General features: G+C 35.2%; 1 protein-coding gene across 2 annotated transcripts in view; it reads right to left on the bottom strand.

The window, feature by feature from the left end:
* Positions 1-15,147, bottom strand: part of CNTN5 (contactin 5) — a 1,028,052-nt gene that overhangs the window by 318,797 nt on the left and 694,108 nt on the right. For both annotated transcript variants that reach the window (XM_040976845.1, XM_040976846.1), the window contains one exon: positions 11,619-11,822. In XM_040976845.1, coding sequence (XP_040832779.1) covers positions 11,619-11,822 — 204 coding nt within the window. The remainder of the gene's footprint in view (positions 1-11,618; positions 11,823-15,147) is intronic.

Genomic DNA, 15,147 nt, shown 5'->3' with positions numbered 1-15,147 from the left:
GTTACTCTGTAATGGGGTGGGAGAGTGGAGAAATCTTGCATCTCCTTAGAATGTGTGAGGATGACATGAAGTATAACCTATCAAGAACATAACAGGTAATTTATAGACAACAGAATCGAATCAGCATTAGACTATAGTTAAACTACAAAGACATATAGGGGGAATCAAGAGCAATCCTGACAACCTCTTAACAGGAGGTCATTGACACAGACCAAGCGGGGGTGGGGGGCACCCAGAGTGGAGCAGAGGGACAGGAGGAGGCTTGTATCCCAACCCTAGAGACTCCCAGATCTCCACCAAGAAGTATCAGTACAGGCACCAAGGACTATATCCCAACTGCCAAGGAGAACACGGGGAATTAGAGTACCTTCAGAGGCCGAGAACTCTGAGGTCATCCACTCCTGTTTGGATCTCCCACATGGGATGGAAGAAGCCCAAATCCTTTCCTGTAGGAGCCAATGTCATCAGAACAATAGCCAGGAGCCCTGTGCAGTCTACAGAAACAGAAGAACAGTAAACTTCCTTCGGGAATAGGAAGGGGAGCTCCCTGGTCCTTGCTTGGTTCCAACTTGGGGTCCCCACCCTCTCTTGCAATGACCATCAGGGTCAATCCTAAGGCCCCTCCCCCCCAAAATTACATTAGATAACAACAAGAAAGCTTAGTACCAGACAGGAAACAGTTAGCCTGGACTCACATACACCTTATTAGGTAGGACACGAACATAAGTTACTCCTTACTAACGTATTGAAGATTTAACTGCACACCCCTCCTAAAACTGTTCTGCACCTCAACTGTTGACATATGCCTTGTTAGAGTTATAAATCAACATGGACTATTCCAAAATCCACCAAGTTCAGTCAAAATTATGTTTCAACACTATAAACTACTAAATACAAAAATGAAAATAGATACGAGGCAGCTGAATAGTACCCTATAGCCATTTTAAGGTGTATAGCAGGCAGTTGTGTATAAACTAAAATTGAAATGTCAATGAAGTAATCACAGGATGTGGTTAAGAACTTGCATTTTCTAACATATTAGTCATTCAATACAATGTCACTTAACTGCATAAGGTTGTAAACAATTGTTGATGTTATGTTGCGGCTTGTAATTGGTGGGGAAGATATTCCACCAGTTCTGCCTTCAGACCAGAGATGGTCTCCACAAGAAACCATTGAATTTATCTGGACAATAAGATGCTGGACACTGCGCATGGTACGTGCTTGAAATGAAGGAATTATGATTGGATTTGAACTGTAATACTGCAACAAGGTGGAGAAACCCACCATGGGAGGAGGGCACAGGGAGGGGTTGGTGGAAATCCCAGAGCCTATGAAACTGTGTCATAAAATCAAATGCAATAAAAAAGAAAGAAAGAAAAGATCAAAGATACACCTTTTTCAGATCTGCCCTACAGATGGATCTTATAGATGTTCTCTTGACAGAGAAAAGGAATAGCACTCACCAAAACCAAAGGCAAATATGAAGAAATCCCAGTAAAATAACAAAAGAAGACAAAGTCAAACAATGAGCAACCCGTTGCCAAAATGACAGGATCAAATTACCAGCTATCTATACTACTGCTGAATGCAATGGCTTACATCATCAGTCAAATGGCATAGATTAGTAGACTGGGTCAAAAAACCTGTGAACACATCTCACCAACAAAGGTCAGTAAAAACTGTATCTCCAGGACTTTGATTTTTTATATTTTCATTTTTTTCAAAATAGTTCTTTCTTATATTAAATTCTTCAATGACTCATAGATCATACAATAGCATCATTTTCTTCAAAAAGATTCTTGATTTTCTTTTGCATTTCTTCAGTGACACATTAGTCATTCAGTATTATGTTATTTAACTTCATGGCATTGTAAATTTCTACCTTTCTTCCTTTTTTTGTTTTTGTTTTATTTTTTGGCTTTCCATTTAAGGAGATATATTGTAATTGTGTAATAGAGACTATCAAATTCAATTGTGAGAATACAATGCAGTATACATATCTATTTCCAGATCAAAGATGGACTCCCAGTGAAACTGTTAAATATATAGAATGATGTAAATAATAATAATAAATAATAGTAGAATGATGTTTTCATGACTGATAATGAAGGACTATATTACTGTAATAACATAGGGGAAATCAGTATGTGGCTGAGGGAGGATATTGAGGAAGGAGTAAGGGAAACCCCAGAGCCTAAGAAACTGTATCGTAAAATAGAAAAATGAAAACAAAAGGCTTTAAAAAAGGAAGTTAATGTGTGTAAACAGAACACAAAAATTGTATTAATGTCGTATTATTTGGTATTTAGTTATAAATAGTGTTGCTTATATTTGTGTAATGTAAATGACAATATATACTGCACGCTAAAAAACAGAAATGGAGCTAGGGGAATATTGAAGACTGTAAGGTGCTGCTAAGCTTTGTTCTTACTTTGAGTTTTGGTTACAGGTATGTCAGATGGTCAAAATTCTCATTAATAATGTATATTCATGTGCATTATTTGGTATGTACCCTGTGTCTCAACATTGTGTTTAAAAATAATTACTTTTATAGCCATTATTTAGGGGAGGTTTAAAAAATTTCTAATATTTAAAAGTACAATGACTATTAGATCAAAAAAATAACATTCAAAAAACCCTGCTTTACATAAACCAACATTCAGTTTACAGCAACTGGGGTCTTCATATTTTCAAGGATATTATGCATCCCACTTACAGTATTAAGGACATGCGATTTGTGTATGTTTGTGTTCCCCTTAGAACTTGTATTATTCAATAGCAAATTAATGAAGCTAATATAATTTATGTAATTAGGTGATTTTATACATCATTTCCTATTGATATATATATATATATATTGCTTCCAAAAAAATATGCTGGTGTTCACCTTGTAGAGTCGCAAGTAAAGTTGGCTGACTGCAATGCTGGTTTTCTATATGGGTGCTGCTTGGTGTCCTGGCTAGGTCACTTAGAAATCAGCTCACTACTAATTTCCTAAAGTTCAAATGTTTGGGCCCCTAACCCCTATCTGGTAGACCCTGGTGAAGGTCCTGGCTTTAAGTTTTACCCTGTCCCAGTTCTGGCTGTTACAACCATCTGAGGAATGACCAGCAAGTGGAAGAAAGCTCTCTTTCCCTGTATTTCCCTCTCTCTGTCACTCTGCCTTTCAAATAACCAAGTCTAAAAACAAAAATATTATTTACATATGTTAGATACAGCAAAAATTCAATGAAAAATATAATGTAGTCTATCTCAAAAGCAGACATTTAGCCTTGTGTTCGGGACGTCCATACTTCTTGGGTTGGATCCCTTGCTCTGGACCCTAACTCCAGCTTCCTGTCAGTGAAGTCTAGCAGGTTCACTTAATTCCATTTCTAACACCCGCATGGTGCTACTCGACTGCTTTCCTGGTTCCCTGCCTTTACCTTACCCAGCCATTTCAATGATGCAGCAGATAAATGTGTCTCAAATACAAAAAGCTATAGATTTATTTTGGTGCAACATAAGAAAAGTCCATATATAGCTGCTTCTTAGCATATATACTTTTGCATAAGCTTTGGAATTACCTGTCCTATATTTTAAGCTAATTTTTCTTTAATTTATTAACAACAAAAACAGGTATGGTCTTGTGGTACAGTGGTTATATTGTTGCTTAGAATGCTTTGCTCCTTTACTGAAGTGCTGGATTAAAATTCCTGCTATTCCATGTCCAATTCCCACTAATGAACACATTGAAAGGCAAGAGATGCTCTTTGAACAAGTAGGTTCTCTGTGATCCACAAAGACCACATTGAATTATGCCCTGCAGTTTGGCCTTGCCCAGCCCTATTTCTTGTGGGTTTTACGAAATGAGCCAGTGGAGAGATCGTTTATTTCTTTGCACGTCAGTCTCTGTCTGCTTTTCAGAAGAAATAAAAAAATTAACAAAAAATAAAATACTTAAAATGTAATCAGATGCTTCCTTAATGCATGTGGATTATGTCTAATGCTTTCACCTCTCCCCTTTTCAGCAACTGCGGAGTGTTCTAATGAGGATCATCTTCATGCAAGCATTCTGACTCTATTTCAGTTGACGTCCTAGGTATGAAATCAGCTCTTCTGTCTACTGCACTGCCAACGGCAGCAAACAAACAACATTATTCAGCTTGTACCAGTTCATATACCACCACAGAACCACTGTAGCCCCAGAGAAGAACCTGGGAAAGCACTGTCTTAGGAAGTAGGAAACTCCCATGGGGAGCATCCCCTTTGGGCAAGAGTAAGAGGAATTAGTGTGTCTGGGGATGCACTGGATTTGAGCAAGCTTTTACAGCTGTGCTATTTCTTTCCCGAGAATTGAACCAACTCCAAGAACATATGTACTTCATCCTTGAAAATGCATGTGGCATTTGTATGACATTAAAATTTTCTTAATTTTACTTAACACTTGTAAATTATTAAAACATTGTAAACAGTGCCACACATGCAATAATTAAGCCTGAGTATTGGTTAAATAAAAGTGTAAGAAAAGTCTTCAGTGTTGGCTATAGGGCATGGAAGATGAGCATTCAAAGTACAAATTTATTAACAAGACATAGAGTTAAGACAACATTGGGGGACCCAGCATGATAGCGTAGTGGTTAAAGTCCTCACCTTGCACACACCGGGATCCCATATGGGTGTTGATTCTAATCCCATATGGGTGCTGGCTCTAGTCCTGACAGTTCCACTTCCCATCCAGCTCCCTGCTTGTGGCCTGGGAAAGCAGTGAGGACAGCCTAAAGCCTTGGGACCCTGCACCCGCGTGGGAGACCTGGAAGAGCTCCTGGCTCCTGACTTCAGATCGGCACAGCTCTGCCAATTGCAGTCTTGGGGAGTGAACTATCTGACAGACGATCTTCCTCTCTGTCTCTCCTCCTTTCTGTATACTTGGCTTTACAACAACAACAACAACAAAATAAATCTTAAAAAAAAAAGACTGCATTGAGAAGACTAGTAGTGATCACTTCAGAGGTGTGGCAATGGGCCATGCAGGCGTCGAAACTTCAAAGTTTGGCAAAAAATGATGTTACTGAAGCGTGGTGAGTTTATCAGAGCACATTGCAATGCAAGCATCACATTATTCCTCTCTATACTGTTAGTGAAAACAGGTATTATTCAGAAATGATTTGGTGTGTGTGTAAAATGTGAGTCAGGGCTCCTCAGCACACTGACTGACGCAGCAATCCTGAGATACACCTTAGCGGGAAGACTGTTTCAGCATAAAGGTAAGATCCTCCCTTGTCTCACACTGTAAGCCACAAAAAGACAGTTAAGTTTATTGCTTTCCATCACATCCCAATACCTAATGACTCATAGTACATGTACAATATACATGTGTGAATTAATAAGTTTCCTGAATGACAGGAGACAATCTCATCATGTCACACACACACACACACACACACACACACACACACACACACACACATACACACACACACACACACACACACGAGATCTGTCAAAGTTCTGCCACTGTTTGGACAAAAATCCAATCAACAGAGGGCTTCATCGCTGGATTCCTTGCTCCTTCATATCATCTCATTGCGTTTAGTTGTATCAAGCTAAAGCATCATTACTTATGTTTCTTTCTAGACTATAACTGAAGAAAACTGAAATGCATTCCTTGACCTATTTATCTAATGACAAATGAACTTTTAAAATTCAACTGAAATATCACCTCTTCTTGGAACCATTTCTATCTGTTTTCTGGGTTAGTGTTTTAGTACAGATTATGTTAGCAACATATGCCTATATAGCATAGCACAGAGCTGAAATGCACTAATTTGTAAACCAATCAAAGGCATTTTATAAATATCTGTAAATAAGCTACAGAACCACTAGGAACCTAGTGTTTACTGAATGAATAAATGACAGAAAACCTGAAATTATTGAAACGACCTAAATCCTCAAGATTGCATACTTTAAGTTACGGAATAGTTCAATAGAACTCTCCCCTGTAAATAGATATACTAGGGATGTGAAAGTAATCAACCCTGTCTTGAACGGTTCAGATTGGGGACTTGTTAAAAAGATCTTGGCCAGACTTTTCCTTCTCCATTCTCTAGGGCTATCAAATGCACCAGGCAATCTGGAAGTACAAGGGGTTTCAATTCATACAAAGTGATCGTTAAAACACTGGTGCCTGAGACCCAGTGATATTTTCTCCATGATGACAATTCTCAGTGCACAGGCACACAGCGAATTTCACAAGGACTTGTGAGATCAAGCTACAGCTGTTTGTACAATACCCATCTCCAATACAAGCTTTTTTTTTCTGGACCATTAATTCCATCCTTTCCAATATTCTTGCTCTCTGGAAATAAATGTAAAGAAATTGCCAACAGGCAAATTTTGTGTCAAGTTTTACTTTCGAGACACAAAGCTAAGACAAGAAGTTATTTCATATTTTTCTAAACCTAAGTACTTGAAAGAAAAACCATACATATGTCCTCTATTATTTTTAGAAAAGTCTACATTTTTTCAGAGAAGCATAAAAATACAATGATATTGAGATGATTTTTATAGCTATCTCTATGGTCACAGCAGATTAAATGTAATTTTTTAGTTAAACCCCAGAAGAAACATTTGGCAAGGTTGCAGAAACTTCCATTAGAATGCCTGTTTTTTTTTTTTTTTCACTGAGAGGTTTGTAAAACCCAGCAGGAATTTCAGCTGACTTTGGTGCAATAAATTAATTCATCTACAAGCATATTCTATTTTTATTTGCAGAAGAAGTGCTAAATATGTGCCACCAACTTGGGAAAACATTCAGGAGTAGATCTGTCTTATAGCTTTCAATTATGCTTGAACAGAGTTCAGATAGTAATATGACTGTTCAAAAGATTTCCGGGAAATCCACACATTTCTGGAGCTTTTTAGGCACAATTTCCATGAGTTCCATAATCACTCAGTATAATAATTTTAATGGTAAGAATTAAACTGGAATAATATGTGAATGTTAAGTCTGAAACTTTTAGAAATCAAGAGTGGCTTTTGTTGTTGCTGGTCTAAAATTGGACAGCTTCAAATAAAGGAGGCTTTTCACAATGGTCAATTCTTCACAATAGAGATTTTAGGTTTTCATGAAAAATCCACTCTGAAGAGATGAGCCCCTTGGTTATTTTCCTTGTAGTTACAGGGAACAGATGGGACTCCAACATTACACTGAATCATTTCAAAATATATGTGAACTTACTTCAAAATGCTAAAGCAAAATGGAACTAAAGGCTAATTTTTTTTTCTGGTGCAAATTTTTAAAATCAAGCTTGGTTTTTCCATAATAATATATATTCCATAAACTTTTGAAAAGCCCCCTCATATGCATGGATGTTAATTTTTGTCCCAAATATAAACTTATCTTTTAGCCCTGACTTTCCATGAACCTTTTGATGTATACCTATCATCTCAATCTTTCTTAGTATAGTTCCATATGTTACATGCACCTTTCATACTGACTTTGATTTCCCAGCTTCTTCAGGCTTCCGTTGGGCACATGGTCTTCTTCACTTCTTTAATCCTTTCATTTATAGCCCTCCTTATTTTTCCACAAACACAATATTGCATTTGTTAGTTGTCACCTTCCTTTTCTTATGCATTTTTGTTGATGATATAGGTTTCTTTTTGTAGAGTATCCAAAAGGGGGCAGGGAATAAATTTGCTCCCAGGCAGTGAGTGCATGTTCAATTCTCACTGAAGCACTAACTCTCCTTGTTTTCCATGACACTGTTCTCCAGTCTACCCTTACAACCTTGTCCTCATTATTTTTGTAGGACTTTCATTTTTTATTCTTCCAATGTAATTTGTATTGTTCAAGGACAGATTCCAAGAATGCGTGTCATTTCATTTCTCATTCTTGCCATGCAAATTTTTTTACATTAATGGTTTTATTACAATCCACAGTGTAATTATTCACAGTTAGGTCTGTGTGCTATACTTGAATCGCTAATCAATTTTGTTCAGTAGAATTTTAAGAGACATTATGTGCAAAGCGTATCACAATATTATTAATGTAGACCCTTGTAACTCTGTTATAGCTAATCAAAATGTCAATCATGAGAAAAAAAATCAGATTTGTGAAGCTATATAGAATATGGCTCAAAAACTCAGAACAATATGATATTGAGAATACATAGTGAAATGTATATATATAGTATATATATGCATAGTATATATATAGTATATATATATTTCATATATATGTATGTGTATATATATGTGTGTATATATATATAGTTTATACATATAAAAAACTATATATATATAGTTTTTCAGCTGTTAGAGCACTGTGATCTGTAGAAACCCTTTTAATATTTCCTGGAGAGAATGCCAAAATATAACACAGGAGAATATCATTTGAATAGTTTAGAAAAGAAAGAAAAGTGTAAATAGTTTCTTACTTAATGAAGGAAGAAGTAGGAATAATTTTAGTGAGTTAAAACATTACTGATGTTAAAAAGGCAAAAGAAAACTATTAAATATATACGTACATGAAGATGGGACAAGTATGTTTATATTTAGCTTGTGAGAGAGTAAATAGTTATTGTTTATATGTGTCAGTCAAATAGTCTGGTATTTTTAGCATTATGTGAGAACATAAAGAAGAAAAATAAATAAAAATAGGAAAAGCGAGTTCCATGTGAGCATAAAAAAGAGCTAAAAACATAAATCATATCACAAGATGTCTATTGCATTCCTGCACATTTTTGAGTCTATATTAAGTGCTATAAATCACAGAAAAAAATGCTATTTGTCTTTTGGGGACTGGATGATTTCACTAAGAATATTTGCTTGTTGAATTTTATGATTAGCAATGAATTAGGCCTGAGATTACAGAAGGGCTTGATATTATGTCTTTGAAATTATTAAGGAACAAAAAGGGAGTACTGAGGAAGTGAGATGGAGAGAGAAGAAAAGTAGAGTTACCATGTTAGAATTGTACCTGTGGAATACTTGACATTTGTTTTCTATGTATTAATAAAAAAAAATTTCTAAAAAGGAAAAAATGTAAGATGTTAAAAGGCTGAAGGCAGAGGGTAGAATTTAATAACAGTGAGAGTTAGCAGGGTGTTTTGAATATATGCTTTGTGTCACTGTATTCATCTGCTATGACTGTGCTACTTGGATAAAAAATAAACATAAACAGCCACCAGGAAAATAGCCACATTGCCTACTTCAAAGGAGAAAGATAATTTTCTAACTTATGTGGTGAAACACGACACCTCATTGATTTATAAAAATTGTAAATTAGCAAATGTTTCCCATGGGTTTTATTAAATGCTAATTTTTTTAAAGTTCTAAGCCAGATTTTTTTTTGTTTGTTTTATAATATAGTTCCATGGGCTCTGGGATAAACTGTCCCCCTCCCCAACTTCCTACCCTTTCCCTCCCTCCATTGGTTTCTCCTCTAGTACTACATGGGTGGTCCTTCACAAACAGTCATATGTCCATCATGCTGTTTAAAATGCTAATTTTAAAATAACATTTTTAGTTTCTTCTGTATTTACCTTATTAACCCTTTAATACAGTCTGAAATCATCACCCTCAAAAGATGATTTGCTTAAGCTACAGATTTTTGTAAAAGAAAAATAATGTTAACTGATATGGCAAAATTCATTTCATGATGTGATATCGATTGTATGTGAAAAAGTGCTGAGGCATAATGTTATGAAAAGTCAAGACAGAATGAAAATCAATAATCAATGAAGAAGGGATTTTTCTTGATAAGAAAACTGCAACCTATCTCCATCAAAATAGGATGGAGAGATAAAAAGGGCAGATGGAGAAATTGTTCTATTTAAATTTGGTAAGTAGGAGATGAACTTAGTAACTCATACTTTGCTGAAGTAGTGATCCCGAGGCAATCAGCTTAAAGAAAGCAGAGAAGATCCCCAAACCTCTGGGTAGTAACTCAAACAAAGCAATCTATGGAGATGTAGTGGGGCTGAGATGTAAAATTGAGAGACTATTTCAGATGGTGGTCAAGGACTAACTCTTGCTTAGTGTACAAAATGTTACAAAATTTCAAGTAAGGGTAGCTATATATTCTTAAGGAATCAATGAGAAAGCGTTCAGAAATTCTATAGAAATAGGTTATAGAGACTCCTTTTAATTATAAAATTTTAATAAGGTAAATTTCTAAATATTCCCGTTGAATCTCCAACCTTTGAGTATTCTTATATAATATAGGGTTGGTGTAATGTGTAAGAATGTAGACTTGTTTCTTTAACAGCAGTAATGGGAAACACAAATCACTTTTCTAACTTAGTCCGCCCTTACAGATATTAGAAATATTTACCCAAATGACTTCTGTACTACCACCTGTATTTTCCATGAATGCTACCTCATTATGTCCACAAAATGAATCCCTGGTTCCCTCCTCTGTTCCTTCACCTGCATTATTGTTTCTTGTGAAGAGAATCATTATTCAAGCAATGAACTACCCAAAAATGTTGAGATCATTTTATATGCTACCCACAATTAGTAATATATGAAATCCTAGTGCTGTGTCTTCTGAAAATTCCCTTTGCTCCAGTTCTGTTACTGATTTTGTTCAGCCTCTTATCACTACTTGAACAGTTACTTTAAAATATGTATATTTATTCACTAGTAAAGGCAGAGTTGCAGAGAGTGAGGAAGGTTGGGGGGGCTTATCATTCGGCTGACTCACTCCGCAGATGGCCACAATGGACAGGGCTGGTACAGCTTCAAACTATGAGCCAGGAGCTTCATCTGGATCTCATATGTAGGTGCATGGGCCCAAGCAATTGTACCATCTTCTGCTGCATTTCTCAGGCTACTAACAGGGAGTTGAATTATACTTGGAGCAACTGGGCCATGAAACTGCATCCATAAGGAAAGCTAGTGTTGCAAGAGGCAGCTTCAATTGCCATGTCACAATGACAGAAATTCTTCTTCACCTTTTAGTAATGCCTTCACAGATTTATTGCATGACAACGCAAGCTCCATATCATATATCAGATGCAATACAGCTTCGACTTCTTTAATGCAATATTTAACTGAAAATGCAACCAATGCAAATGAGGTGCTTAAACTTGAAAATATTTCAGATAGATGGCAATACCTCTAATTACAGAATCATAATTTCTGCCTGTATTACACTCCAAAGTTAAGATTCCAACTACTCCTATTATTGGGAGAGTAATAATAACAATTATAACTATTCCATGAAGTGTTAAAAGCTGAACATTCAATTTGAAGCCAGCTAAAATAAAAAATGTAATGAAAAGTGAACCCATAAAAGGTCTGCAATTCTTACACATATGTTATATAGAGGCTCTCAAGAGCAAAGAAAAGAACTAAGGAGTCTTTTATTACAGTTTTTTTTTTCAGATGCTCACTCCTTTCCTGGCATTAGAGTCACATTATGGTGAATATTTCTCATTCATGGATCATTACTTTCCTCGACAAGATTTTATGTCAAGGCATGCATAATCTTGGACTGAGATGTAGAGTTTCCAAGTACAGAAAATGCATTTCTATTTTATTTGTACTAGCTTCAAGTGCTTAGAAAACAATAATACATCTTTACTTTTGAAAAGGCTAACCATTTAAATCTGGGTGATGCGACTTACCATCATTACGTAGAGTGAGTGGCGTTGGAGGACTGAGTACTCGAGCATTTGTCACTGTATTTTTCACTAGGCAAATATAGCTGCCAACATCTGATGCTTGGACTTTTGAAATGTAAAGGTTGCCGGTTTCCTGGGAAATGAACCGCCGGCTATCTTCCGCCACAAATGAAGGGAATTCATTAAATACCCAGCTATAGATGATCTCTGAAAACACATAAAATTCAATTATTGAAACATACGCACTTTCACTAACAAAGCTCTGACAGAGCATTTGTTAAACACTGTTTATATATGTATATGTCAAAACAGTATTTTATTAAAATGCCTTTATAATATTCTATTTTATATTCAAAGGACTGTTGTGATTAATGACTGTAGTAAGACATCGAGTATTTCTTAGGTATGCTTAGCCTGTGTGCATTAATTATTTCAGTTTCAATGTATGTGAGAATGTGTTAGATTCTTACCAATATGATTATTTTGAAAGAAGTAAGTAAGTAGACAATTTCCAATTTTAAAGATCACTTTAATGGGCAAAGGTTTGTCAAACTTAGCAAATAATATGAAAGAAGGAGATGGCATGAGAGAAGAACACTTACACAATCATTTTGATCAATGAAACTTCCTGAGCTAGTAAGGAGACACCTAAGCTATGTACTTTTATTAGTTTATTCAATAAATAATTTTTGAAGCTCAGTGCCAGATAAACATTTTTCAGGTGATATAGTTAAATATGTGATCATAAAGTTTAGATTATACTGGAGAGAAATAAAGAATATTGAAGCAAGTAAGTATATGCCAAATGATGACACATATCAAGAAGAAAACTCAAGCATACATCTTAGAATCCATCTAGGCTGAGAAGAACAGGTAAATTCGTTTTCACAAAACTCTCTGCTCAGTGGGCAAGAAAAATGTGCACTGCAGGAACTGGGAGGAGATATCAGAGGAATGATATGAGCTGCCTTCAAAATAGCCATAAATACACAAAATAATGGCACTGTAATTATTGTGGTGGCAACAGTAGTGGGGAAATGGTAAGATGTATTTAGTTCTGAAAAAAAAGTCACAAGAAAGTTAACACATTCGTTTATGAAAAGGGCAAATTCCAGAGAGGAACCAGAAACATTTTCATAGACATCATTTTAGCAAGATGTATCCTTAGCTGATGAACATCACAGCTGACATTGCTTCTCCCCGCCACACAGGAAGTTTCCCTATTGCCCCATATGTATCTTCACATTATTTCATTTTATTTTGCTCAAGTCCAACGTGATTTTCAGGAGCTAGGATGATCAAACCCTGCCTCAGGTATTTAAAGATGACTTAAAATAAAAACACATTTAATCCTTTAAAGTTCATTTAAACTCAGGAAATGAGGAAATGTTACTGCCAGCTTCATAATCTTTCAAATGAGGTAAATAGCTTAAAATTTACATACATTCACAAAAGTTAATATTTCTAGCATTAACCTATGCAAAAACTATTAGCTGAGAAACTGCTTCATAATAAACATCAGAAAAACTGTAAGAAATATGTGAAATGACATCGGAGCAATAATGACTATTTAAATTATTTGACCTCTTTTCCACAGGAAATGTCAATGATGAACTGAATATGTTGATTCTAAGGAACGTGGTGCCAACATTTAATTTGCAAGGTCCTGCAGAAAGCTCATGGGCAATGTAATTACAGTATAAGTACATTCTATCACAAACTTTTCGCAAAAATCTGAGTATACTCATACTGCAGTTCAAGGAGAAGTTAAGAATTTTTAAGAATTATATATATATAAGCTTATATCATAATACAGAATATAAAAACTTTCAAATATTTTGGCCAGTGTTTTATGAAGAAACCATTTTAGTACTTGTTATTCAGTTGGTGGTCTTTATTGCATGTGGTATTTTATTATTAAAAAATAGTTGGCTTTCCTCAAAGAGAGCATATACAATATAATTGAAATACTTTAATAGGTTCTCAAACTGCCCTATTAGACTTGAAATTCAAGGACTTCTCCATATTCAATTATGTGAATCTTCTGTTATAATAAAATTTTCATTTGCTATGTGTACATAATTGCAGAAATCTTAATATTTTTGTCATTCCCATAATTTGAAGTTAAAATTTCAAGGAAATATTTTGTTTTGAACATTTATTGCTATACAGAGAACATATTTGAGAGCAAGAGGCAAAGGGAGACACAGTTGCATATTTCATTCATTGGTTCCCATCCCAAATGCTGACTATAGCAGAAATTGGTCTTGGCTGAAGCTAGTAGCCAGTAACTCAATCTCATCTCCCACATGGTTGCCATGGACCCAAATAGTTTACCCATGACTTGTTGATTTGTAAGAGGTTGGAACTGGGTGCCAAGCTATGATGGAAACCCAGGAAGAAATGTACCACAGGATCCCAACTACCATTATCAGTGCATCAAATGCACACCTTAATTGCCATATAATTTAATTTTATTGTGGTTTTTCTCAATTTTGGCTTATTTTACAAGTAATTTGGGGCAAACAATGCAATGCACCGTGAGGTGATTGTTATATCTATTAAACTTATAATACTGAATGGGTTCATATTTACAAAGTATTTTTTGAATAGCAAAATGAGTTCCAGAAAACTGGCATTTTCTCAAGTTCTACAGATATATGAGGATTTGGATATTAAGATTGGTTCTTCAAATAAATTTCAGTTTGATATAGCAAAACATATTTCATTATCCTAAAAAGGGAAAAAAGTAGAAACGGTAAGTAATAGAAAAGCCAAAAAAGGTGGATTTGGACTAGATTTTTTTTCTCAGTGCCTAAAATGGAAATACTGAACTGAGCTAAATATATTTCAAGATTCTGATTTATAATCTCCTATGGGATTTTTTCCATTACTTACTAACATTTATTTGATATTCTTTCCTAAATGTTCTTTACTATCACAAAAATAGGCTTACAGTTATTTTTAGTGCAATGCCACAATCTGAGGATCATAAAACCAAGTCAGCACGATGATAAGGTCAGCTGCAGCATTTATCCCCTTTACCATTCTGTTCCACAGCAACTTTGCTCGGGCCTTGAAAACAATTTAGTATGTGCTCATTTATTGTTCTCCCAGTATCCGGAAAAATATGATTGCTCCGCTTTCTAAGATTCTTTTAAAACAGTATGTTTAGCAAAAGCAATAAAAACATGTTTTAAAAGTTTTTGTTATGATTCTTGAATGAGTATATCCTATGTTTAGCAGTCAATGACAACTTCTGTGTTAGCCTATGTACCCGAGGTTGTGAAAGCCTCTTTTCAGAACACTTCTGCACTTGACCAAATGTCCCACTTGGGTTTTTTAATTAAAAATTAACATGCATGCGGTTTGTAGTCATTTAAGGGACACTACAAGATATTACCACCCATGTAATACATACATGCAGGGCAAATATATCTACTTTCTCAAAAAATCATTATTTATTTATGATGAAAATATTTAAAAATCCTTTTGGTGTTATGTTGTTTTAAGATTGAATTTTTGATACCTT

This window comes from Ochotona curzoniae, unplaced genomic scaffold, assembly GCF_017591425.1.
Source record: "Ochotona curzoniae isolate NIBS_2020 unplaced genomic scaffold, NIBS_Ocur_1.0 contig_2723, whole genome shotgun sequence".
NCBI lineage: Eukaryota > Metazoa > Chordata > Mammalia > Lagomorpha > Ochotonidae > Ochotona > Ochotona curzoniae.
Note: the sequence above shows the minus strand (reverse complement) of the source record. Positions and strands in the feature narration are given on the sequence as shown.